Source organism: Oryctolagus cuniculus, chromosome 2, assembly GCF_051225735.1.
Source record: "Oryctolagus cuniculus isolate XC-2025 breed Fujian yellow rabbit chromosome 2, ASM5122573v1, whole genome shotgun sequence".
NCBI lineage: Eukaryota > Metazoa > Chordata > Mammalia > Lagomorpha > Leporidae > Oryctolagus > Oryctolagus cuniculus.
Genome location: NC_142868.1, coordinates 20,570,028 through 20,596,206, shown reverse-complemented (window position 1 = coordinate 20,596,206; position 26,179 = coordinate 20,570,028). Strand labels below are relative to the sequence as shown.

Here is a 26,179-nt window from a genome sequence, read left to right as displayed (position 1 = left end):
GGGGGGGCAGATTGCAGAGTTGCTTTTAAAAAGGGATTGCATTTTCCTTTTTTTTTTCTTTTTTAAGATTTACTTATTTATTTATCTGGAAGGCAGAGTGGCACAGGGGAAAACAACACAAGACAGATCCTCCGTCTGCTGGTTCACTCCCCAAATGGCTGCAGCAACCACGTCTGAGCCAGGAACTCCATCCTGGTCTCCCACATGGGTGGCGGAGGCCCAGCTACTTGGACCATCACCTGCTGCTCTCCCAGGTAGATGGGAAGTGGAGCAGCTGGGAATCAAAGTGCACTCTGCTATGGGATGTTGGGGCCCCAGTGCTGGCCCCTGCAGAAACATTTCTGATGTAGAGTAGTAAGAACTGATTAAACTGGGGAATGAAGCAACTCAAAAAACTCAACAACAAAAACAACCAATCCCAACAAACACTGGTGAGGAGGAGAAAGGGGAACTCTTACACACTTGCCATAGGCTCCTGCAATCCTGCTACTAAGTATAGAGCCAAAAGACAAACACATAGTAGCAGATACCTGTTGTGTACCACTGTTTATAGCAGCACTGTTCACAAGAGCCGTCATATGGAGTCAACCAAGGTGTCCATCATCAGATTAATGGATAAACAGAATGTGGTATGTGTGTGTGTATACATGCATACACATACAATGAAATACTATTCAGCTGTAAGAATGAAATTCTTATCATTTGCATCAAAATATCTGCAATTGGACATCATGTTGAATGAAATAAGCTGGACACAGAAAAATACCACATGTTCTCCCTTACATGTAGGCACTAAAAGAAAAAACAAGCAAAACCAACAATGCCTGTATCTGTTTTGCTGAAAATTGTGTTTTGTCAAAATTTGTTTTAAATCTTTGTTAAATTGTTAAGAATTGTATGCTACTACAGTTTAATGATCTGTGACTGTTTTAAAATGTGCTGTAAATGAATGAAGTTGAACATCTTATTTGATTGTTTACAGCCCTTAACCATATTCCTGCTTAACTGTGATCTTTACTTTTACTCCCTGAACTCATTACTTAGTGAAGCATTAAGCCTTTTGTCCTCCTGAAGCATGTAGGATGCTCAGGCTGCCCTCTGCCTCTGCAGACAAAGAAACTGGCCCAGGAATGCGGGCGCAGTTTCCTAGAGACCAGCAGCTGTTCCACCTCTGCTTGGCTGCAGCGGTAAGAAGCAACTGCGCCGTTTTGAGAATCGTCCGGCTGTCAGCCAGTGGGGTAAAACTTAGCTCCGAGGGCTCTGCGATCTTGCTCACTCTTCGGTGCTATTTTCCTCAATCTTGCTGAGTTAACATTTATACTAACTCGCCTGAAATCAAACAGTAGAGATCTTATCTCCACTTTATTGCAATGACCGTCTTAGCTGACCCTCCAGTAATTTAACCCATGTCCTAATGTTCCAATTAAAGTCACATCAAATAAGTGAAATTGGATTTGCCTTTGCATTTTGTGGAAGCTTTCCTTAATTTGGCAGCACTGAGTGCATTAGCTCGTTACTCACACAGCAGTTAGGGTGCTGAGGCAGAAAGCAGTCTATTAAATGGCAGTTCCGTTCACTCAGCTGATATTTATGAGCACCTGGTACCTGGAGAGTGCAGAGATGTGTTCGCCGTGCCGCCTGCCTCCCGTTAACTGAGGGCACGTGAGATGCAACTGCAATCTGACGCTGCAGTGCACAAGGCACAGTTCTGGGAGTCCCAGGGAGCAAACGACGAAGTCCACAGGTCCCTGCCATGCGTAGCTCCTAATCTATAAAGTCATCCCATTGTAACACAAGGTCTGATTTAAGGCTCTCAAAAGAAGGATAAAGTAAAACACACACCCACACCATTTTATTTCACTGGTCAGATGTACTGCTCCACGGGAGAAACCAATGAGGACATCCTGAAGGTGGTGGCAGCAGACTGGGACCTTCTGTAGGCTGTGGATTTATATTTTAAAATTAGTCTGGGGCTGGCACTATGGCGCAGCAGGTTAACGCCCTGGCCTGAAGCGCCAGCATCCCATATGGGCGCCAGTTCTAGTCCTGGCTGCTCCAATTCTGATCCAGCTCTCTGCTGTGGCCTGGGAAAGCAGTAGAAGATGGCCCAAGTCCTTGAGCCCCTGCACCTGCATGGAAGAAGCTTCTGGCTCCTGGCTTCGGATTGGCGCAGCTCTGGCTGTTGCGGCTAATTGGGGAGTGAACCAGCGGATGGAAGACCTCTCTCTCTCTCTCTGCCTCTCCTCTCTCTGTGTAACTCTGACTTTCAAATAAATAAATCAATCAATCTTAAAAAAATTAGTCTAACTTCTCCCAGGTGCCTAGTATTAGACTGGTTGGAAGGGGCCAAATATCAACTTAGGTGCTTTTCTTAATATAAGAGCTGAATGACTCTAAGTTTGAAGATTTCCAGATAAGGCTACCAGTCTTCCTTACACAGCACGTTGGAGGTGAGGTCAGCCTTCACGCTGACTCTAACTCCCTCCCCATGCCGTCTATGTCTGCTTTCCTCTTTTCAGGCCTGAGAAGAAACAGGAAAGCATAGATCCTCTCCTCTGGAAAACTCAATTCGTTCATCCAATTTTGATTGAGCCCCTACAAGGGACACCAGAGTGGATAAGATGGGTACTGACCTTAAGAAAGCTGAGTCTTTTGAAGAATTAATCTGTAGTTTTAATCCAAGAGTGACACATGGGTATTCCAGGTGTGGTGCAGAAGGAAAGGGTTCAGAGAAGAGGTACTGGCAAGCGCCTGGGACATGTGGGAGACGTCCCAGGGGAATGCAGGGGGTGGGGCATGAAGGCCCCACAGGGTGTCAATGGATGGCTAGGTGGAGGCCTGGATTCCAAGCAGAACAATGTACGACAGAAAGAATGCAGAAATAAATAAATCTAGCACCAGAATAATATATTTTTTTAATTATATTTTATTTGAAAGAGTTACAGAGAGAGGTAGAGACAGAGAGGGGTCTTCCATCAGCTGGTTCATTCCCCAAATGGCAGCAACAGCCGGAGCTGAGCCGATCCAAAGCCAGGAGCCAGAAGCTTCTTCCGGGTCTCCCACGCAGGTGCAGGGGCCCAAGGACTTGGACCATTTTCTACTGCTTTCTCAGGCCACAGCAGAGAGCTGGATCAGAAGAGGAGCAGCCAGGACTAGAACCGGTGCCCATATGGGATGCTGGCACCGCAGTGGCAGCTTTAACCCGCTGCACCACAGCGCCGGTCCCCAGAATAATGTTTTTAAAAACTCTAAAATCTGAGGTTGGTGCTGTGGTGCAGCATGCTAATGCCCTGGCCTAAAGCGCCGGCATCCCATATGGGTGCCAGTTTGAGACCCAAGGGTATAGTACCTGTGGGGAGCAATCCGGACTAGACTAAGTTACTCGAATTAGGACTTATTCTATGCATCTGCTCTCCCACAATATGGCGCTGGGAGAGAAGTAAACAGCTTCCGCACAGCTGCCTCCAGTTCAACCCATTAACTGTAGGACTTGCTCCTGATTGGAGAGCAGCGTACTCGGCGTGTGGGCAGCCGAGTTGGGATTGGCGGAGGAGGACTATAAAGGAGGAGAGAGACGGCATGCATCGGGAACATCTATGGGGAACATCTAAGGGAACCCGTGCAGCCCCCGAGAGAACCGGCCGGCGGTGTGCCGCTCCCCTGCGGAAGTGGGGAATGCGGCCAGGGGGAACTGCCCTTCCACGGAGGTGGAAGGGATAGTAGCCAACCCGGGAAGAACCAGCAGCAAACCCGGGGAGGGCCGAGCAGACGAAAGAACAGCGCAGGGTTCAGTGTTGCTCCTCCACGAAGAGGGGGAGCGGCAGTACCCAGATATAATAACACTTTCCACTCAATAATGAAAAGATAACCAATTTTAAAATAAGCAAAAACTGAATAAACATCTCTCCAAAAAGGTAAACAAATGGCCCTTAAAGGAACCAGCATTGTGGTACAGGGGGTAAAGCCCCCGCCTGCAGTGCTGGCATCCCATATGGGTGCCAGTTCAAATCCCGGCTGCTCCACTTCCGATCAGCTTTCTGCTGTGTCCTGAGAAAGCAGTGGAAGATGGCCCAAGTCCTTGGGCTCCTGCACCCACGTGGGAGACCCAGAAGAAGCTCCTGGCTCCTGGCTTCGGATTGGAACAGCTCTGGCCGCTGCGGCCAATTGGGGAGTGAACCATCGGATGGAAGACCTCTCTTTCTCTCTTTTTCTCTTTCTCTCTGCCTCTCCTCTCTCTGTGTAACTCTGACTTTCAAATAAATAGATAAATATTAAAAAAAAAAAACACTCTAAAATCTGATCATTGAGAGCCTACAATTCTGTTTCATTACATTTTGTTATATGGGCACAAGGCAGAATGAAAGTTAATTATAGTTACTTATTAAACATGTCATTTTAGTGGATGTTTAGCCTAGCAGCTGAGATGCCAGTGTCCGGCACTGGGGTGCCTAGGTCTGAAATTCAGCTCTGGCTCCAAATGCACACACTAGGGTGCAGCAGTGATGGCGCAAGTAGTGGGGTTCCTGCCATCCTCGTGGCAGACCCGCAGTGAGTTCTGGCTCCCACCTTCAGTGAGCCCAGCCCCAGCCACTGAGGGCAACTGGGGAGTAAACTAGTGGATGGAGGAGCATCTCCCCTCTCTCCCCCAAAACAAACAGATTTTTAACAAAAATAAATGATCTATCTTATAATTTATAGTATCTTACAATTAAGGAAATAATAGTGATAATGACCAGTGGCCATCAGGACCCAGTTCTTCAATGAGGCATGGTCCCTCAGGTATGTGGGCTTCAGAAGAGATTTCAACAGGTTGTCCATGGTATGGCGGACGCCATAAGTTAGGCCGTATCCCAGACTCACGACGACTTTCCAAATCTGCCACTCCTATCCTCATGGAATCCATGTGCCAATCCTTGCCACAAAGGAGACAAGAGAAGAATTTTCTGATGCTTTTTAAACCCAGACCTCGACGTCATCTGATACATATCACCACCATAGTCGCCTGGGCCATATCTGATATTCCATAGCATGCATCCAACAGTCTTAACCGGAATCTAAATACCAGATATGGGTTGCAGTATGCACGTGACTGCCGCTAACCCCAAGCTGCAGATGAACTCGAAAGCAGTTGCCTGGGCATAAGACAGAAGCCACTGCCCAAGTCCTTCAATGGCTATTCAGATGTCTGGCAGAGAAAGGTGGAGAGGATCTGCTTGTTTGGAGACTTCACACCATGCCCTTCAGGGCTCTGTTACTGGACCAAGGGATGACTGCTGCTGGGCCACAGGAACAATCTTCCCTACCATAACTCACGGGGGCCAGGGGGCCAGGCGCTGGGGTCTCATCTGCGTTAACCATGAAAACAAACCCGAGGCAGAGCTATCGTTCTCCCCACTGCAGTAATGAAGAAACCTGGGTTCTCCAGAGTGGCTTGGCCAAGGTCATACGTCAGTAGGTGTCAGGACAGGAATGAGAGGTTTAACCAAACTATCCCGTCTTCTACTGACCACTTGGACTGCATTGGCGAAGAAACTGAAATGGGAGTGGGTGTCTGGCACAGTGGTTAAGCTGCCACTTGGGACACCCACATTCCATTTTGGATTGCCTGATTCAAGTTCCAACTTTTGTGCTTCCTCTCCAGCTTCCTGCTAGCACACGCCCAGGGACCTGTGTCCTGCCAGCCACGTGGGAGACCTGCACTGAGGTCCGCTCTTGACTTCAGCCTGTCCCAGCCCTGGGTGTTTGAGGAGTGAGTGAACCACTGGATAGATCTTTTTCTGTTTCTCTCTGCCTCTCAAATGAAGCGAAAATAAACAGACACTGAAATGATGGAGCAAGTCTAATTCTGAATGTCTCATTCAACATTTAAGTGATTCCACACCATCAAAAATTTCTCAATAAATAAATATTTGATAATAGTTATCATTACAATCTCTATATCTTTATAGAACCTTTGTAAAAATTCTGACATCTTCAGATTCAGTCTAAAAATAATTGTAGACTGTACCTTTCTTTACAGTGTGATTTAAATCACGATTTAACAATCAACATAAAATGTTTGCAAATCTAAATTAACATAAACTATGTTTAATATAAACAAAACTTCAAGGTTATCACTTCCACTTTCTTCTGACATATTCTGCAAAAGAATGCTGTGTGCCCATTTTTCAGATAAAAGAGGCTAAAATAAAGTGATTATGAGAGACTTAACAAAAAGAGCAAGCAGAGGGAGCTGGTAAAGCAGCCAAGGACAGAGCAGCCCCCTCTAGGTCTCCAGACAGGCAGACGAGGGCAGATGCTAACCCAGCAAGTGCCACCAGCCTATTTTCCAGCTCAGAAGGTGTGTACCTTTGCAAGCAACTGGATATAAGTCCAGGGTGGCACTTTCAGAAAATGGCGTCAAAGGTTGGACTATAAATCTTCCTTATTCTCAAGTCACTGGACATTTAAGAGCAAAGATATTGATGGGTTCTCTCCCGCCTTTTCTTTCTCGTTGTAACAGATGTATGATTCATGGACTGTCCTTTAGTGGTCTCCATTTTCATCTTATTACTTTTTCTTTGCTTCTGCTTTCTGACAGCTCTGAAAAACAAGGTGCTAAATTATTTCATAGAATGAACACAGTGAATTATGTAATTATGTTGAAGTTTAATTAACTAGCCTACCAAATAAGAAAATAGAAGGGAAAGAATTCACTGTATTATAAGCATAAATCCTCAGGATCCTATCCATAACAACAAGGAAACAGTCACAGGCCTGACCAAGCAAAATGTCTGAGGAAAGAAATTTCTTTAAAAGATGGCTGCAACGGATTTAGAACGAGCTATTCAGGACAAACACACCACAGAGGTAAACAGCCATGCCAATGAGTTTGGTAGGTTTTGTTTGTTTTTGTTTTAGTCTTTTGTGTACTGCTCAACTCAGCACTTCAATCTCCAAATACCTGAATTACATTTTTAGGAAAGGAACTCACATCTGGCTGTTAGCAGAGGAAGAAAAATGAAACAGCACATCGAAAAAACTGGCAACACTTGAAAGGGCTCATTTTGAAGTCCGACAACTAATTTTCCTTTCCTCAGTAGATCTAAGAGTCCCTAAGAAGTTCACACAGGATGACCACACTTTGTGGTCCCTATTTTCTTGAAGATTAGCTTCAAAATAAACAAGCTGGAACTCACCCTCAAAACACACTGCACCAGACAAAACAGATGCCTGTTTCTGGTGTTCTCTACACTGAGGTGCGGGCAGTCTGTGGCTAAGAAAGATTACTGGTCCATTCATTCGCTGTCTCCAAGCTAGCAGAATCATGCCATTTATTCTATAACAAACCAAAGAATGGGCTGGGGCCAACACTACTGGCAAATGTGGAAACTTCTCTGACCCCAGCAATATCACTTGTTAGATTCATCTCTCATAAGCCACAAGCAGCTTCCCAGGAAAAAGCTTATTCTTGATCTTTGCGGGATAAAAACTGGGGGAAATAGCTCCATAAATGGTGTACAACCCCCTAACGGGTCAAACTTTTGTTCACTCAATACATGTTTCATGCTAAAAGTACAACAATGGACGGGCATTATCACTGACTTCAAGAAGCCGGGAGACTGAGTGAGACAAGGCAGGTGTCATTGTTCACTTTCAGCTCTCTTCAGAGGAAGAAAGTGAAGCTATGAAATCCTGTGATCAGTGAGGAGTGGCAGAACCAACCGGTTCTAGAACCAGTGCTCTCATTCACCTTGATCTAAAGATTCAACTACAAATTGTTCAGGTATATAAAGTGTTAAGTATATAGCAACTACTCAATACATACTAGCTGTTATTATTAGTTCCACGTGATTATACAGAAATTTGCTTGATAATTTTACATTTTTCCAGACTTAGATTTTATACTGTGGACCGGCATAATTAGCTCAAAATAAGTTATCTTTTAAAAAACTGATTTATTTATTTCAAAGAGTGACACAGAGGGGGAGAGACAGAAAAGGAGAGATCTTCCATCCACTGGCTGACTCCCCAAATGCCCACAACCGCCAGGGCTGGGCCAGAACTAAACATGAGCCAGGAACTCCTGCGGATGACAGAAACCCAAGTACTTGGGCCATGACCTGCTGCCTCCCAGGTGTGTTAGCAGGAAGCTGGATCAGAAACAGAGGTGAGCCTAGACCCCAGGCACTCTGATATGGGATGCAGACACCCCAAGCTGTGGTTTACCTCTCTGTGCCACAAAACCAGCCTAAAGCTATCTTTATACCATGTTGTGCCCATTATAGAAATGTCTTCTTAGGGCCGGTGCTGTGGCATAGCAGTGCCGGCATCCCATATGGGCGCCAGTTTAAGTCCTGGCTGCTCCACTTCTGATCCAGCTCTCTGCTATGGCCTGGAAAAGTAGTAGAAGATGGCTCAAGTCCTTGGGCCCCTGCACCTGTGTGGGAGACCTGGAAGAAGCTCCTGGTTCCTGACTTCGGATCGGTGCAACTCCAGCCATTGCAGCTACTTGGGGAGTGAACCAGCAGATGGAAGACTTCTCTCTCTTGCCTCTGCCTCTCTGTACCTCTGCCTTTCAAATAAATAAATAAATCTTTTTTTTTTTTTTAAATGGAATGTCTTTTTATTCCAGCACTTTTTAAAAAGCAGTATAATTTCCTAGGAAGTAGTGACTTAGCACATTTAGCGAAGTATAATTTGGCTGAAAGTCAATGAAGCCGTGGGTGCCTGTATTCAAAATGAAAGCAACTTTCTCTTTGGCTCATCCACTCATGAGCAGGACTAAAAATGAACCAGATCCATTAGGGGATGCAGTAAACGAAAACAGAAGGAAAATATTTGAATATGTTCAGTTGTAAATGAAACACTCCAGACATAAAGTCTTTGAGCTGTGATGAACTGATTAAGTATAAATTAGTTGTTTTTGTTTTGCCTTAAAAGTAAATTGGGGGCAGCCGTTGTGGTAGGGCCAAGGGTAAGCCATCTCTTGGGACAGCTGCATCCCATATGGAGTGTCTGGTTGGAGTCCTGGATACTCTGCATTGGAATCCTGCTCCCTGCTAGAGCAGCTAGGGAGCAGCAGATGATGGCCCAAGTACCTGAGCTCCTGCCACCGACATGGGAGACCCAGATGGAATTCTCAGCCCCCGGCTTTCGCTTGGCCAAGCCTGAACTGTCATGGGTATCTGAGGAGGTAAGCCACTGCATGGAAGATAGCTGTCTCGCCCCTTCTTTCTCACTCTGCCTTTCAAATAAACAATCTTGAAAAGAAAAACAAAAGGCAAATTGACCTAATATTTGTCCCCTAAATTATGGGATTTATGTAACTGAGAAAATAGCTTTAACCACAAGAGGGCGCCAGCATCATTCTAGTTCACAACTAAAGAAAAAAATAACACTAAGGAAAAACAAATGAATATAAAGGCAGCTGTAAAAAGCATAACATGGAGAGTTTTTATTACCTTCATGCTAAAAAAGACTAAATTATTTCTTAAAAGATATATTGATATATTTATTTGAAAGAGCAAGAGAAAAACAGAAAAATCTTCCATCTGCCAGCTTAATCCCCAAATGCCCACAACAGCCATGGATGGGCCAGGAGCCAGGAGCCAGGAGCCAGAAACTCCATCCAGTTCTCCCATGAGGATGGCAGGGGCTCAAGCAGTCCAGCCACCATCTGCTGCCTCCCAGGCATATGAACAGGAAGCTAGATGTGAAGCAGAGTAGCAGGGACCTGGACCAGACACTCTGATACAGGATGTAGATGTCCCATGCAGCAGCTTAACCCACTGTACCACAACACCTGTCCCTAAAATTTTATTTTGCTAGAAAAAATTAGTTTTGCCTCATCACGTTTATTATATAAAATATTTAAGGCAGTAACTGTTAACAGGAGTTTAGTAGTTTTCTCTGACAAGAAAGTAACACTACTTAAGAATTAGCAGGTCTACCAGTCTTCAAGAGATTTGCTATTGGAATTAAACTTGCTAAAACCTTGAATTGAAAGATGCTAGATGATTTCACACACTGGAAACAACATATAACTACAAAACAGACAATCTGGAGCTACTTAAGAAGCAATGAAGAGTGACCACATTTGGCACAGCAGTTAAGACACTGCTTGGGACCCCGCATCCCAGTAGGAATGCCTGGGTTCAAATCTTGGCTCCACTTTCTTTTTTTTTTTTAATTTTTTTTCATTTAATAAATATAAATTTACAAAGTACAACTTTTGAATTGTTGCGCCTTTTTTCCCCATAACCTCCCTCCTACCCACAACCATCCCATCTCCCACTCTCTCTCCCATCCCATTCTTCATCAAGATTCACTTTCAATTATCTTTATTACAGAAGATCAACTTAGTATATACTAAGCAAAGATTTCAACAGACTGCACCCACACAGACACACAAAGTATAGAGTACTGTTCGATTAGTAGTTTTACCGTTAATTCTCATAGTACAACACACTAAGGACAGAGATCCTACAGGGAGAGGAGGTGCACAGTGACTCCTGTTGTTGATTTAACAATTGACACTCTTATTTATGATGTCAGTAATCACTCGAGGCTCTTGTCATGAGCTGCCAAGGATATGGAAGCCTCTTGAGTTCACCAACTCTGATCTTATTTAGACAAGGCCATAGTCAAAGTGGAAGTTCTCTCCTCCCTTCAGAGAAAGGTACCTCCTTCTTTGATGGCCCGTTCTTTCCACTGGGATCTCATTCATCGAGATCTTTCATTCAGGTCATTTTTGCCACAGTGTCTTGGCTTTCCATGCCTGTAATATTCTCATGGGCTTTTTAGCCAGATCTGAATGCCTTAAGGGTTGATTGTGAGGCCAGAGTGCTGTTTAGGGCATTTGCCATTCTATGAGTCTGCTGTGTATCCTGCTTCCCCCGTAGGATCATTCTCTCCCTTCTAATTCTATCCTTCATTATTTGCAGACACTGGTCTTATTTGTGTAATCTCTTTGACACTTAACCTATCTTTTTGATCAATTATGTACTTAAACTGATCACTTTAACAAGTGAGATGGCATTGGTACATGCCTCCTTGATGGGACTGAATTGGAATCCCCTGGCACATTTCTAGCTCTACCATTGGAGGTAAGTCTGAGTGAGCATGTGCCGAGCTGTATATCTCCTCCCTCTCTTATTCCCACTCTTATATTTAACAGAGATCACTTTTCAATTAATTTTAAACACCTAAGAATAATTGTGTATTAATTAAAGAGTTCAACCAATGTATTAAGTAGAACAAAAAAAATACTAAAAGGAATAAAATAGTAAGTTGTTCACTGACAGTCAGGACAGGGCTGATGGGGTCATTGTTTCGCAGTGTCCGTTTCACTTCGATTGGTTCCACTTTGAGTCTCAGTGTCCTGCTGAAACACCCTGGATGCAGCAGTGCTGGCTCAAATACTCGGGTTCCTGACACAGACCGAGTTCCAGGATTCTGGCTTCAGCCTGAATTGAATGCATCTACATCCCAGCCCTGCCTATGGGGGGCATTTGAGGAGCAAACCAACAGACTGGAGATCTCTGTCTTTTTCTGTGCTCTCTGCTTTTCAAATAAAATGGAAATAAGTAAAAATGTAAAAAATATAGCAATGAAAGGACCACAATTATTACTAAAATGCAAATTTGGTGGCCACAAATCTTAAGCTCCTAGAATTAAAGGCTGAATGTGTTACTAACGCCTGGCTCTGCTCAGAATTACACTGTAAATAGCATGATACCCACAATCCAGTGAGCTTATTAGGTTGCATTCTTTTTTTTTTTTTTTTTTTTGACAGGCAGCAGAGTGGACAGTGAAAGAGAGAGAGAGACAGAGAGAAAGGTCTTCCTTTGCCGTTGGTTCACCCTCCAATGGCTGCTGCGGCCGGCGCACTGCGGCCGGCGCACTGCGCTGATCCGAAGGCAGGAGCCAGGAGCTTCTCCTGGTCTCCCATGGGGTGCAGGGCCCAAGCACTTGGGCCATCCTCCACTGCACTCCCTGGCCACAGCAGAGAGCTGGACTGGAAGAGGGGCAACCGGGACAGAATCTGGTGCCCTGACCGGGACTAGAACCCTGTGTGCCGGCGCCGCTAGGCGGAGGATTAGCCTGTTGAGCCGCGGCGCCGGCTAGGTTGCATTCTGTTTTTGAAGGAATCTAAGGAAAAACATCAGATTCTTCACTAAGCCTGTTTAATTATACTTCTACAATGGATTACTTCATGGAAATAGAATCAATTTATAAGACAGGCAGTTTAAAAAGCAGGCAAAATTCAAGCGGCTAGACCTTTAGGGAAAAAAATACTTTCAGTGACCAAAAAATATAATAAGCAAGTGGAAAATATTCTCATATAATAATGCATTACTTCATCACATGAAACTCATCAGATGCTCCTTATAACACTCCATGTTTTTCCATCCCAAGTCATATGATACTCTAAATGTTTTATCCTACTATAATCTGTCATGTAATGTTATCGTTGGCTACTTAGTAATATGTAACTAAAAACAAGATAATCTCTATCATCTCTTAGTTTTTTGTTGTTGTTGTTGTTTTTTAAGAGTCATTTGGGGCCGGTGCTGTGGCACAGGAGGTTAATCCTCTGCCTGCGGCGCTGGCATCACCAGCATCACATGTGGGCGCCGGTTCTAATCCCGGCTGCTCCTCTTCCAATCCAGATCTCTGCTGTGGCCTGGGAAAGCAGTAGAAGATGGCCCACGTCCTTGGGCCCCTGCACCCACATGGGAGACCAGGAAGAGGCACCTGGCTCCTGGCTTCAGATCGGCACAGCTCTGGCCGTTGCAGCCATTGGGGAGTGGACCCACAGATGGAAGACCTCTCTCGGTCTGTCCCTCTTACTGTCTGTAACTCTACCTCTCAAATAAATAAAATCTTTAAAAAAAAAAAGTCATTCAAATTAGCCCAGATGAATTAGCAATAATTTTTGTATGCCACTGTTATTGGTAGAACGTTGGTCTGGGTTATAATCAATACCAAATATTGATGGGAACAGTGAAGATAATCACATGGAAAAATAGTAATAAAAATGTTACATATATATGTATTGAGATATCTAATTTTTGGGGGTAAAACCTGATTTCAAGAAGTGAGTTCACTGAACAGCGTGCCTGCTGTGGAGGTGCCATCCAGTCCCACAGGCCCTCTCCAAACCTGGCTGCCCTCCTGGGCCACAGCTGCTCCGTCCCACCACGCCTGACTTGAATGCCACGCCCTCCAGCACAGCCTCAACTGCCAACCTTCAAACTGCAATTTCACATGAGCCAGAGATACAGGGTTAACCACTGTCTGCCTCATAGTTGGGTCATTTTCATTTCAAATCTATAAAACTGCAAACCCTTCTCTAGGCAAACCCCACGTCACCACATTTATAGTCATTCATTGAGCACTTCTGAACCCTCTGAATTCTGCATTCTTTTGTGGATTGCACCACATAAAGCACACAGGGAAACTTTTTCTAGTAAATGCAAGAGAGACACTAACTTGTTAGCCCTCCTAGATGCAGGGATGTTAGGACAGTTACTGCGCTTGTGACCTAGTTCACCACAAATAAAGCAGCCGTCTTTGGGGCCCTCACAGGAATGATCCGGGACAGTGCAGTGGTTGCAGGTGCTGCAGTGGATCCAGGCTAGAAAATACAAAGCAAGTTTCAGAAGAAGTTCAGTTAATCAGAGTGTTTCACTTCACTAACATGGAAGGCAGGATGCAGGAGTCCTGCCTACTTCAAACATTACAGCCGGTTAGCTTAGCGCGTCTGACTTTGGCTACAGAGACCTAGGTGAAGAACTGCAGTGCCACCTAACCTGGCTAACTTACTCCTGTTACACGGCAACAAATCCAGCCCTTCCCCAAAGCATCCTGAGCTGACAGCCACGTCACAGGGGAGGCTGGCTATTAAATTCAGTCAACCCGGCGCCACACTGACACAGGTGAGCAGCCATCAATCCTGATGAAAGACAGACGTGTGTCTGGGTAAAACTCAAAAATCATTTAGTGCCTGTCTCCACAGTAGTCACATTTGCTTTTAGAAATACATATACTTAATTAAATAACTCCACATGTGCTCCTAGGATCCCGGTCTCAAAACTTACAAGGCTTCACACACTTTTTGCAGAGAAAGCAATGGTTCCATTTCCTGCCATCCTACAAAAACAATTTTTAAATTACATTTAATTTGTTATTAAAAATCAAGTCCCACAATTAAAAATTAAAATGTCTTATTAAAACCCGTGTAAATTATTCATTCCTTATTTCTTCCTTTCTCGGGCTTCACAATTAAATACTTTGATTTTAATTTATGCATTTCTCTACTCAGCTCAAATGCCTCCTTGATGGGCCTCAATTTCCTTAACTGTAAAACCAGGAAATTTATCTAAATGATCTTGAAAATCCACTCAGTTCAGGCAATCCAATCTGTGCAAAGAAGGGCTCAAATGAAAATTTCAGGAGAATTAATGATTCATAATTTCATGTGTCTATACTGCTTAATCCTTAATGAAATTCATATTTGAGAATTTTATGTAATTTAGGAAGATAAATTACAGGTTACTGATTGAATACTTTTCAGGTGGTGAAATAAAATACACCTAGAAAAGCACATAAAACATCCATGTCCAATTTAATGAGTATTATAAAGCAAACACTTCATAATGAAACCCACCAGGTCAAGAAGTAAAAGAGCAACGGTCCCTGGCAACTGCCCACACGCTCCTTCCCGACCCCGCTCTGCTTTCTGTGACAGTCACTTCCTTGGTCTTGTTTATTTTTCCACCCATGCATGCATCTCTAAGTAATAAAGCTTTGTTTTGTACAATTTTAAAAAAGCTGGGCACACTATTTTAAAATTCTTAAAGGAACTGAAAATATTACAGGACTTCAAAAAGTTCATGGAAAAGTCAAATTAACAAACATATTTGTTTTGATGCAAAAAATGTCAAAATCCATGCATAATTTTTCCTTAATATGCATTTTTGTGAACTTTTTGAAGATCCCTTATATATATAATCAGATGGGTTACCATGGTTAAAAACATATATAAACTAGTAATAAAGTTATATAATTATGAAAAATGTGCTTTCTAGTATTTATATAAACATAGCCTTTTCTTTGGAGAATGATTTGTGCTTAATGGCCAAAGTTAAAGTTCACATTCTTTCTTTCCAGATTTAGTTAAACCTGGGGCAGCTTAACGCCCTCCTTTGGATGCCTGTGTCCCATCCTGGAATGCCAGGGTGCTTCTGCTCCTGCTCCCTCCTAATGGGCACCCTGGGAGGCAGCAGATGTCCGCTCAAGGACTTGGGTCCCTTCCATCCAAGGGGAGATGTGGATGGAGTTCTGGGCTCCTGGCTTCAGCCTGGCCCAGCCCTGGTTGTTGTCATTTGGGAAATGAAATCAGCAGATGGAAGATTACTCAGTTTCTCTCTTTCTCTGGCTCCTTGCCTTTCATATAAAAGGAAAATAAATATTTTTTTAAAAGGGCAACTTAAAGGTCATCCTACCTTCCTAGAAATAGGAGGGTTATTCACAATTGCCCAAACCTGGAAGCCATCAAGATGTCCTTTAGTGGGTGAACAGGTGACAAACTGTGGTACACAGACAGGGGAAAGTTGTCTAACACCAACAAGAAATGAGCCATGGAGGAACCGTAAATGCCTATTACTACTAAGTGAAAGAAGTCCATCTGGAAAGGCCATGTACTGTGTGATCCCAACCACACCACATTCTGGAAACGGCACCTATGGAGACAGCAACAAGAGCAGCAGTTGTGAGGAGTTGCAGGGCGGGGAGGACGGGTGGGTGGGGCAGATTCTCAGTGAGCAGCCCAGGGAAAGGCCTCTGTGAGACACAGTGACGGGTCCAGGTCATCACACATCTGCCCTAGCCCATGGGACCCACAACAGCAACAGGAAACCCTGATGTAAACAACAGACTCTGGGGCTTAACGGGGCCATGCTGGCTCATTAACTGTAACAAAAGGTCCTCTGATCGGAGATGTAGATAACGTGGGAGACTACCTGTGTGCATGGGCCAAAGAGTTGGAAATTTCTGTAGCTTCTGTTCAAATTTTGCTGTGGTTCTAAAATGGCTCTGAAACAATAAAGTCTATTAAGAAAAAGCGATGTCTAGATAAATACAAGAAACAGCAAGGATGTGTCTTGCAGTCCTTCCACATCTGTAAAAAGCCAGCAGCCAGCTGTAACCACCTAAGAAGACTACTGTGAGGATTAAATGAGTTAATCCCCATAAAGCTCTTCGGATAGAGCCTGGCACATAAAAAGTAAATGGTATATTTATTAATTACTATTTCATCAGAATGGCGATGGTATCTAACAGTTCAAAGCCTTATTTAAAATTTCATAATTCTGCCTTCACCATACATATGAATTTAGAACTCATTTAGTGCCTTCTTTGAGAAAGAATTTTAGCTGTCATATAGTACCATACAAAGATGAATTCAAATTGATGATGATGAAGGCAAGTAAGTATACTTCTTAAATATTTATTTATTTGAAAGGCAGTTACATAGAAAGAGAGAGAGTTCTTTCATCTGCTGGTTCATTTCCCAAATGGCTGCAATGGCAGGTGCTGGGCCATGTAAGCCAGGAGCCTGGAACTCCATCCAGGTCTCCCCTATGGGTGCCAGGGACCCAACCATGGGGGCCATCTTCCACTACTTTCTCAGGGGCATTAGCAGATGGCTGGATCAGAAGTTGAGTAGCCAGGACGCAAATTGGCACCCATATTGGTATCACAGGTGGCAGATTAACCTGCTACGCCCACAGTGCTAGCGTCAGTGAGTGTACTTTTAAAAAGCCTGTTGTAATCTATAATTAAAAATAAACTACAGTATTGTACTGAAATGTGAGTAATAAATAACATATATTAATGCAAATTGTAATGTCAAAATAGCAATTAAAATTTTAGTGAAACTAGTAAACTAGATTAAAGCTAAAAATAAAACATATATTTAAATAAAAACGCATTCTGTAAAAAAAAATCATACCTTGGATGAGCAAGAATTACAGTGTTCACAGTGCTGATTCTCCGTAGAAACATAACGTTGACACAGAGGGCAAAACCTAAAGACAAAAGAAATGGAAATCAGCTACATATATTTATTGAGATTCAGAGTAAAAGTTTACAAGGCAATGGTTACAAAAATTGGCCATAATCAGTACCCAATTCAATATGCAATCATGAACTAAATTTAATGGGAGAACGGTATGATTCGACACGGCAAACATTTCACTCTGAGACATACTGCTCAGGAATTTACTGTCAGTGATCCTATTAAGTCCCACTGTGAGCTTACCTGTACCCCTCCTCCGTGGGAAGGATTATTTTGCTGGGTGGGATGTTTGTGAAAATACGAACAGGAGACTGTTTTCGACCTGTCTTTCCATGTTTATAGAGCGCATGATTGTCATAGTCTACCTACAAAGTTTAAAATTAAAGCAAAAAGAAAATTTACTCCAATGAGTCAACATCATTACGATTCTTTAACCAACTGATGCCAAGATACAAGTTAAACGCGAGTATTTAATAAGAAATTCTTAAGGGCCAGTGTTGTGGCCTAGTGAATAAAGCCGCCACCTGTGGGAGACCCAGAAGAAGCTCCTGGCCCCTGGTTTCAGTCTGGCCCAGCAATACTTGTGACCACTTGGGGAGTGAACCAGCAGATGGAAGATTTCTCTCTGTCTTTGTCTCTTTCTCTGTGTCTTTCAAATAAATAAAAATAAATCTTTTAAAAAGCCAGAGTTTACTTATTAATCAACAGACTCAGAAAGGCTTTTATGGCATTTACATAAAAGGTAAATAAAATTTGTCATGACAATTTAAGAATTAAGAATTTAGTTTTTTTGTGTTAAAAGCGCTTCTGGCTGGGAAGATGTGTGCCAGCTTGGCGGAGGTCTCGTATTTCTGTGTGTGAGGCTCACTGGGCCTCAGCCATGGGCTCCCCACTGCCTCAGCACTGTCCTCTCACATTCTGCAGAGCACAGGTCTGGGGGCCAGACGGGCTCAACCACTGGCTGGCTGACCTCAGGCGAGTTTACACTCCCTAAAGAAAGGGTCCCTGACACTGAATGCTCAAGTTGCTGGGAAGCCTACAATGAGCTCAAGTACAAGTACATAAAACACTGAGTTCAGGGCTTGGAATAAAGTAGGAGATGGAGATGAGGGGAGAAGTTCATCACAACGGCTGTTTATCCCTAATGAGCATTTCAATCATTTACTTCTCCCCTCAAGATCCCTAATTCAACCTTCAGTTTTAGCAGATGGTCTTGAAAGTAAACAACTCCTTCAACCTATTATCCACACATTCTCAGTTTGGCTTCTAGCCTGCAGTGAATCCACCTGGCCACTACATCCATCTTTCTTTAGATCAGTCATTCTCCAGGTATGGCATCTGGATCAGCAACATTGGCATCACCCAGAATCTTGTTATAAAAGCAAATTCTCACCCCACCTTGGATGTAGTGAATTGGAAACTTAGGTAGTGGGACCCAGCGATCTGTATTTTACATGGCATGCTGAAGTTGGAGAACCACTACTTTAGATAACCCACAAAGATACACGAGGGGCAGGCACTGCAGCACAGTGGTTAAGCCACAGTGTGGGAGTGCTAGTTCAAGTCCCAGTTACTCTGCTTCCAATCCAGTTTCCTGCTAATGTGCACCTTGGGAGGCAGCCGGTGATGGTTCAACTGCTTGTACCTTCGCCACGCACATGGAGACCAGATGGAGTTCTAGGCTCCTGGCTTCAGCCTGGCCCAGCCATGGCTGTTATAGGCATGTGGGGAATGAACCAGTGGAAATAAGATACATTTCTCTCTCTCTCGTTCTGCGCTTCAAGTAGATGAAAATAAATATATAAAAATAAATATAAAAAAAGAAGACATGTGACTTTTATGATACCAACTCAGGCAGATCCCAGCTTTCCAGTAAGTGTTAATGAACTGTTTATTTTTTTAAAATATTTTTTATTCATTTATTTGAAAAAGTTACACAGAGAGAGGAGAGGCAGAGAGAGAGAGAGAAAGAGAGAGAGAGAGAGAGAGAGATAGAGAGAGGTCTTCCATCGCTGGTTCACTCCTCAGTTGGCTGCAACAGCCAGAGCTGCGCTGATCCGAAGCCAGAAGCTTCTTCCAGGTCTCTCATGTGGGTGCAGGGGCCCAAGCGCTTGGGTCATCTTCCACTGCTTTCCCAGGACACTGCAGGAAACTGGATAGGAAGTGGGGCAGCCAGGACTGAAACCAGCACCCATATGGGATGCCAGCATCGCAGGCAGCACTACTCCAGGATGCTGGCCCAGCTCTTTAGATCCTAAGTGGGAATACACTTAGCAGCTACAGCACAACCGGCTTCTGAGTCAGCCATTTAATAATCAAATCACAAAAAGGGTAGGGAATTGATGACAAGGAAAAGAGACGCCTTTAGTGGCAGATTCCTAGGCGCTCTCTATGGCGTTGTGTAGTTTAACCCCAATGGCTAGGCCTGCAGGTGGACAGATAAGCTTCAGCAGTGGAAAAAACAGTGCAGGATGAGAATACCCAAGGACAGGGTGAACAGCTCCCCAGGTGTCAGCATGTGAGACCACAGCCCCTGTTAACTGTGCAGAAGGAGGCTGGGGCTCACAGCCAGCATGCATGGGAGAGCAGTAGCTAACAAGGGCAGCAGGGGTCAGCCTCAGCCCGAGTCCTGCATTCTCACTACAGTTTTAAGAGAGACCTTAATAAAACTAGTTCACTTCTACCGCAACGGAAATGAGTAAGATTTACACTTGAACAAACTGGGGTGTGTGTGTGTGTGTGTGCTGCTTATTCAGAAAATAGAAGGGTGGGAGGAGCTGACAGCTGAAAGGGTGTCACAGGAACAGGAATTAGACTTCTGCTGTCTAATTACCTTAGAGAACAGAACTAGGACCAATAGTTAAAAGCTGATGGGGAGCATATTTTATCTCAATATGAGAAAATCTGCTAACGATTACAGCCATTAAGTAAAGCTGAGTGTTCAAGTGAGCCGGGGCGACTGCTCAGCGGACCCCGGGTGAGCTGGCCTCCACATTCCTCGCCAGCTTGCCGAATTCTAAAAGTAGGCTCCCTACTAGAGGTGAAGACACAAACACACGGTTCACTTCAAAATCATCTTAAAACAGCACTGTAAGTTGTTTCCTTTTAAAATTAAATTCCATGGACCTGCGCTGTGGTGTAGTGAGTAAAGCTGCTGCCTGCAGTGCTGGCATTCCAAACAGATGCCGGTTCCAGCCCTGGCTGCTAAACTTCCAATCCAGCTCCTTGCTGACGCACCTGGGAAAGCAGGGAAGACCCTGGTTCCTGGATTCAGCCCGGCCCAGCCCTGCCCACTGCAGCCATTTGGGGAGTGAACCACCTGACAGAAGATCTCTCTGTCCCTCCTCTTTCTGTAACTTCACCTTTCAAATAAATAAATCTTTTAAAAAATTGTTTAAATTTACAAGTTTTCCCTAATGCACTCTTCTGTATACTCAACAAATACGTAGTACCTTATTAAAGTCAACAAAGATTCTTTCAACATTTGAGTGTCTAAGACAGAAAAGAAATCCTCCCTAAGAGAATCTTAGATTTTCCAATGTTGGAAAGGAATATTTTTAGAAAGGTTTCTAGCGCATAGAATATGCAATATAATAGATAGCAGATGGCAGATGGGGCAGGGGGGTGGGGGTCGAGAAACAGGAATAACTTTATGGTTACCCAAGGAGCCAGAGAACGTATGTATCAGGAAGGGGCTTACTTGATTTCGCATAACCTAATTGAGATTATTATTATTTTTAAATTCGGGTTTGCGTGCCACTTAACGATAAACATATGGTATGTAAAACACATGCTGGTAGGGTAAATTAATGTACCTCTAACATACATCCGTATTTCATAGCTCCATCCACACAAATAAACCTCCTATGGAAGTGCTATAAAGCAAACACAATTTTGCAAATTGCTTATCACTAGTGGTAGAGCTGATACGCCATTTTCCCATCATTATCCCTGACATTTTACTCACAATGATGATGAGAGGCATTTTCAAATAGAAAATTTCTCCCATGGAACTGATTAATGTGATGAAGTACTGTATAGAAATGAGGGAAAGCACAAAATCTCTGCAATCCCCAACTTTTATCTGTATGCAAATGTCTTCTGTAACAGGAGACTGAAACAAGCTAAATGGGGAACAAGGCATTCAGTCAACAAACACTGATTCTGCACCTACTATGCTCCAGGCATCGCCAGGAAACAGAGGGAATATGATCAGAGCACTTGCATCTTCACAAGTCTCTAGGGACTGTGCTAGATTCAGCGTCAGGATCTGAAAGGGTCTCAGGTGCACTGGGGGCTCCATCAACCAGCTTGCATCACAGCAATAAGGTCTTTTTTGTTTTGTTTTGTTTTTTTACAGGAGGAGCGGACAGTGAGAGAGAGAGAGAGACAGAGAGAAAGGTCTTCCTTTGCCGTTGGTTCACCCTCCAATGGCTGATCCAAAGCCAGGAGCCAGGTGCTTCTCCTGGTCTCCCATGTGGGTGCAGGGCCCAAGGACCTGGGCCATCCTCCACTGCACTCCTGGGCCACAGCAGAGAGCTGGCCTGGAAGAGGGGCAACCAGGATAGAATCCGGCGCCCTGACTGGGACTAGAACCCGGTGTGCCGGCGCCGCAAGGCGGAGGATTAGCCTAGTGAGCCACGGCGCCAGCCAGCAATAAGGTCTTTAAGTCGTAGTCCCACTACTCCATACAACCTAGTTAAAAGTATTACATAATAGCTTCCTCCTGTTCACTCAAAACCATTGTTGTATATTTACTATAGACTGAGTTCCCTACATTTCAATCATCTTTTGATCTACACTAATTTTCCAGAAATTTCTGGCAAAATATCTTCATTTCTGATTGTAAACCTAAGCTTGAAAAATAGTTTCCTACAGAGGCTTACTTTATTTTTTTTCTAATTTTTATTTAATGAATGCATTTTTACATAGCTACAACTTTAGGAATACAGGGGTTCTTTCCCCCCATACCACCCCACCCCAGGCTCCCATCTCACCTCCCTCATCCCATCTCCGTCTTCATTATGGTTCATTTTAGTATGACTTTATATACAGAGGACTAACTCCATGCTAAGCATAGACTTCAACAATTTGCACCCACGTACACACACAACATATACAGTACAGTTTGGGGAGAGAATTTGCAGTCGATTCTCGTATTACAACTCAACAGGGACAGAGGTCCTACATGGGGAGCAAGTGCACAGTGACTACTGTTGTTCCTTTAACAATTACCACTCTTTTTTTTATTACATCAGTGATCATCCTGAAGTAGGCAGGCATACAGGCTAAAACTGATCAGATTTGTGAACTGGAAGACCATGCCTTTGCCACGCCCCTGTGCAGCCTCATTCCCCTACCTGGCCACACCTGGATGCCCACCAGCCAATCAGGTTAATTAACCACTCCCTTTTGGAAGTGGGTTAAAAGCCCTCCCCCCTCCCCGCCCCGCCTCTAGCCAGGAGGGGGCTTGCTGTAGCCCCCTGCCTCCATATTAGGCAAGAATCCTCTTGGGGATTTAGTAATCCTCGGGGATTTAGTAATAAGCCCATGGTGAAATCGTATGGCACCCCAAATTCCAGTAGCATATGTGTCACCCCAGATAGCATTTCTAGGGAACTTTAAGGGGCCACATTTTAGTGTAGATTTTAGGGGGTCTTTTCTGATTTCAATCCGAGGCTCTTGCCGTGGACTGCCAAGGCTATGGAAGCCTTTTGTGACCATAGACTCCACCGCTGTTTGGACACGGCCATAAGCAAAGTGGATGTTCTCCTCTCCCTTCAGAGAAGAGTGTCTCCGTCTTTGATGACCCTTTCTTTCCTCTGAGGTCTCACAGAGATCCTCCGTGTAAGATATTTTTCATCAGAGTCTTGGCATTCCATGCCTGAAATGCTCTTGCAGGCTTTTCAGCCCGACCAGGAAGACAGGCTTACTTTAGAAAAGAACAGTTTGGTAAAAAACAAAGGGTTCTACCTTAACTCTCAGGACAATTGTCCCACATTCAAATAGAAACAAGAGTACAATGTTCAAGGTGTGAGATCATCTCATTAAGATATGGTAAATACAGGCCATTGTCTGTCCCCTGCCAGACATCACTAATCAATCATATTAGTTGTCATTGAATCTCAACAAATTCTCCAGGAAGTCACTAACAATTTATCAGACTAGGTACTAAAAGTGAAACTTATTTGCCATTCCCTCTCTAGTTCAATTAGTTGATTTCATAGGCAAGGAAACAGAGACCTGGAAAGATAAAGTCTCCTCCTCCCAGATTAAACAGCTTCTTAGAGGCAGAGCCAGCACTCTGACTCTGACTCGGAATCAGAATTTCTCTTCATTATCACATTCCTCCTAATCTGCCCTTAATAAAACTCTGGTCTTTCTAGGCCTTTGATATAACCATTTTATCCTGCACTCATCAAGTGCTTTATCACTGAAAAGCCTGCATAATTTATACCCTGTGAAGATTTCCAGCATTTCTACCCTCCTCTTACCTGAAAAGTATTTCCGAAAGAGACTTAGTGATTTGGGGCGTTTGACTGCATTGTGGTTTGGGGACTTATAATCATCTTAGGCAAGGTCAGAAAAAAGCCTAATCAAGGTCTATAGGAAAAGTCTGTGAAGGAGACGGGAGCCCTTCAGATTTTTCATTTGATGAAGAAGGCTAATGTAATAGAAAAAAAAAAGTATCATAAAATGAAGTTAAAGTAACACAAGAAAGAAAAAGAAGAAAGCAAAAGGTTCAGAGAAGAAGAATAATAGGTTCAGGAAAATTTTCAAAAATTTAAAAAAACTAAAATAGAAAAATCACCAAAGGGGTGTTACAACAAATAATATTTATAAATACATTTACATTTATAAATCTGTTTCTCCAACATGAGCATGTAATTGGCAGTGCCATTCTTAACTTTTAATAGCAATCATGAAAACTTTTTTTTTGATAGATTTTATTCTCATTTTCATTTCAGAGGTTGGCTTTCTTTTTCTTTTTTTTTTTTTTTTAAACAGGCAGGCAGAGTGGGCAGCGAGAGAGAGACAAAGAGAAAGGTCTTCCTTTACCGTTGGTTCACCCCCAATGGCCACTGCGGTCAGCGCACCGTGCTGATCCAAAGGCAGGAGCCAGGTGCCTCTCCTGGTCTACCATGCGGGTGCAGGGTGAGGTTGGCTTTCACTTTATGAAAAAAAACTTTCACCATCAGACACACATGATCCAGTGAGAACCTCTGTCCGCCAACACACTGACTTGTATAATTATTTTCAATAAGCTTAGACTTTGCAACAACTTCCAGAGCTGGAGTTCTGGTGTAATGCCTTGAGCCCCCACTTGAGATGCCCACATCCTATATCAGAGTGAGTAGCATCAAGTCCCACCTCTGCTTCTGATCCAGCTTCCTGCTAATGTGCAATCTAGAAAGATAGATGATGGCCCAAGTAGTTGAGTTCCTGCTACCCATGTGGGAAACCAGGACTGAGTTCTGATCTCCTGACTTCGACCTACGATAGCCCTGTTGCAGGTATTTGGGGAGTGAGCCAGTGGATGCAAGATCTCTGTCTTTCAAATAAAAACAAAATAAATAAACTAAAACAACTACAATATTTCTAAACATTCTTTTCTAAGTAACACAGGCCATCTAACAAGCAATAGCTGGTCACTCCACATTCATCTCTCTCAGCCATGGTATTTTTTTTTCTTTTAGATTTTTAAGTATTTATTTGAGAGGTAGAGTTACAGTGAGAGGGAGTGACAGAGAGAGGTCTTCCATCTGCAGGTTCACTCCCCAGATAGTCACAACAGCTGGAGCCGGGCAGATCTGAAGCTGGGAGCCTGGAGCTTCTTCTCGGTCTCCCATGAGGGTACAGGGGCCCAAGCACTTGGGCCATCCTCCACTGCTTTCCCAGGCCATAGCAGAGAGCTGGATTGGAAGAGGAGCAGATGGGACTAGAACCGGTGCCCATATGGGATGCTGGCTCTGCAGGCCTCCGCTTTAGCCCCCGCAGCCATGGTATTCTACATCTGCCTTCTTGTGCCCCTCTCCAGCTCATACTCTTGCCCACAGTTAAAAGGCTCTTCTCTAAATGTGTGTGCAATGGTTTCTGAGGGGGTTTGTGTTATGCAATTTTAATGTCTCGGAGGCTATATATATATAAAAAGGACCTGAGTTTTACCCCACCTTGGGACTATCTGAGTGACAGCAATGCCTATGACAGTAAGCTTTGCACTGACCATGCGCTAAGGACTGAGCTAAGCATTTTCATGTAATAACTCATGAAATCCTTAAAACCTCATGAGACAGATATATTATCACTGTACTCATTGGTCAGATACAATGAGCTTCAAACAGGTCAAGTAAGTAGCAGAATCAGGATCAACACCCACTCCAGAGTTCCTACTCTTTTGTGCTCAGCTACTCAATGGACATGTTTGAGGCACCTCTTGTACGCCAAGCATTGCACTAAACGGTTAGTCCCTGCCAAAGACAGCAGTGCTGCTGGAAGGTGGAACCAGCTTACTCAGTTAACATCTTTAGGATATATCAGCTCTCTGAATATTGCAAATGCCAATACTGGAAGCGTCCCTTAGATAAGAACCAGAAAACTGGATGCCCTAAAAAGGACCATAAACCAGTTTTGAGAAGAGTTATGGCAAAGACTTTGCCTGAAGCAGAGCTCGAGAAGCCAGAATTAAAATGAATGGTGCTACACATATTTGGAAAGGAGTCTGTCAATATGTCTCCACAGCCATAAACAATCCATTAAGTTTGATAAAGTAATCTCTATCTTAGAGATCTACTTTAAGGAAGTTATGTAAAATGTGGAAAAACCACAAGCAAGAAAGATGTTTATAGCAGTGTTACTTATAGAACCTTCAAGGGAGAAGAAACCTATAGTCCAAAAAGGGAATGATAACACAGCCTGTCAATGAAATAATGTAAAGTTTATTAAAAGCATAAAGATCAGGAGATTACCTTTAAAAATATTTACTTAATGTAAGACCTTGTGAAGAGAGCAGAATTAAAAATTGTCTCTTATAATTACGAATACATAAAACATACCATTAAAATATTGAAAGTAAATACTTCAAATGTATAAAAACTTGCTGTTTGGGACAGAATTACA

General features: G+C 43.5%; 1 protein-coding gene across 10 annotated transcripts in view; it reads right to left on the bottom strand.

Moving 5' to 3' along the window:
- Positions 1 to 4,675: 4,675 nt before the first annotated feature.
- ZCCHC4 (zinc finger CCHC-type containing 4) overlaps positions 4,676 to 26,179 on the bottom strand; it is a 61,408-nt gene continuing 39,904 nt past the window's right edge. For 2 of the 10 annotated variants that reach the window (XM_089327024.1, XM_089327025.1), the window contains 5 exons: positions 17,306 to 17,427; positions 16,997 to 17,072; positions 14,085 to 14,136; positions 13,477 to 13,621; positions 5,827 to 6,597 (listed from right to left, as the gene is read on the bottom strand). In XM_089327024.1, coding sequence (XP_089183150.1) covers positions 6,447 to 6,597; positions 13,477 to 13,621; positions 14,085 to 14,136; positions 16,997 to 17,072; positions 17,306 to 17,427 — 546 coding nt within the window. In that variant the 3' untranslated portion in view covers positions 5,827 to 6,446. Of the gene's footprint in view, positions 4,913 to 5,826; positions 6,598 to 13,476; positions 13,622 to 14,084; positions 14,137 to 15,491; positions 15,729 to 15,757; positions 16,081 to 16,996; positions 17,073 to 17,305; positions 17,428 to 26,179 lie in introns of those variants that run through there. The other 8 variants (XM_002709261.6, XM_089327026.1, XR_001795666.4 and 5 more) reach the window with 7 other exon arrangements.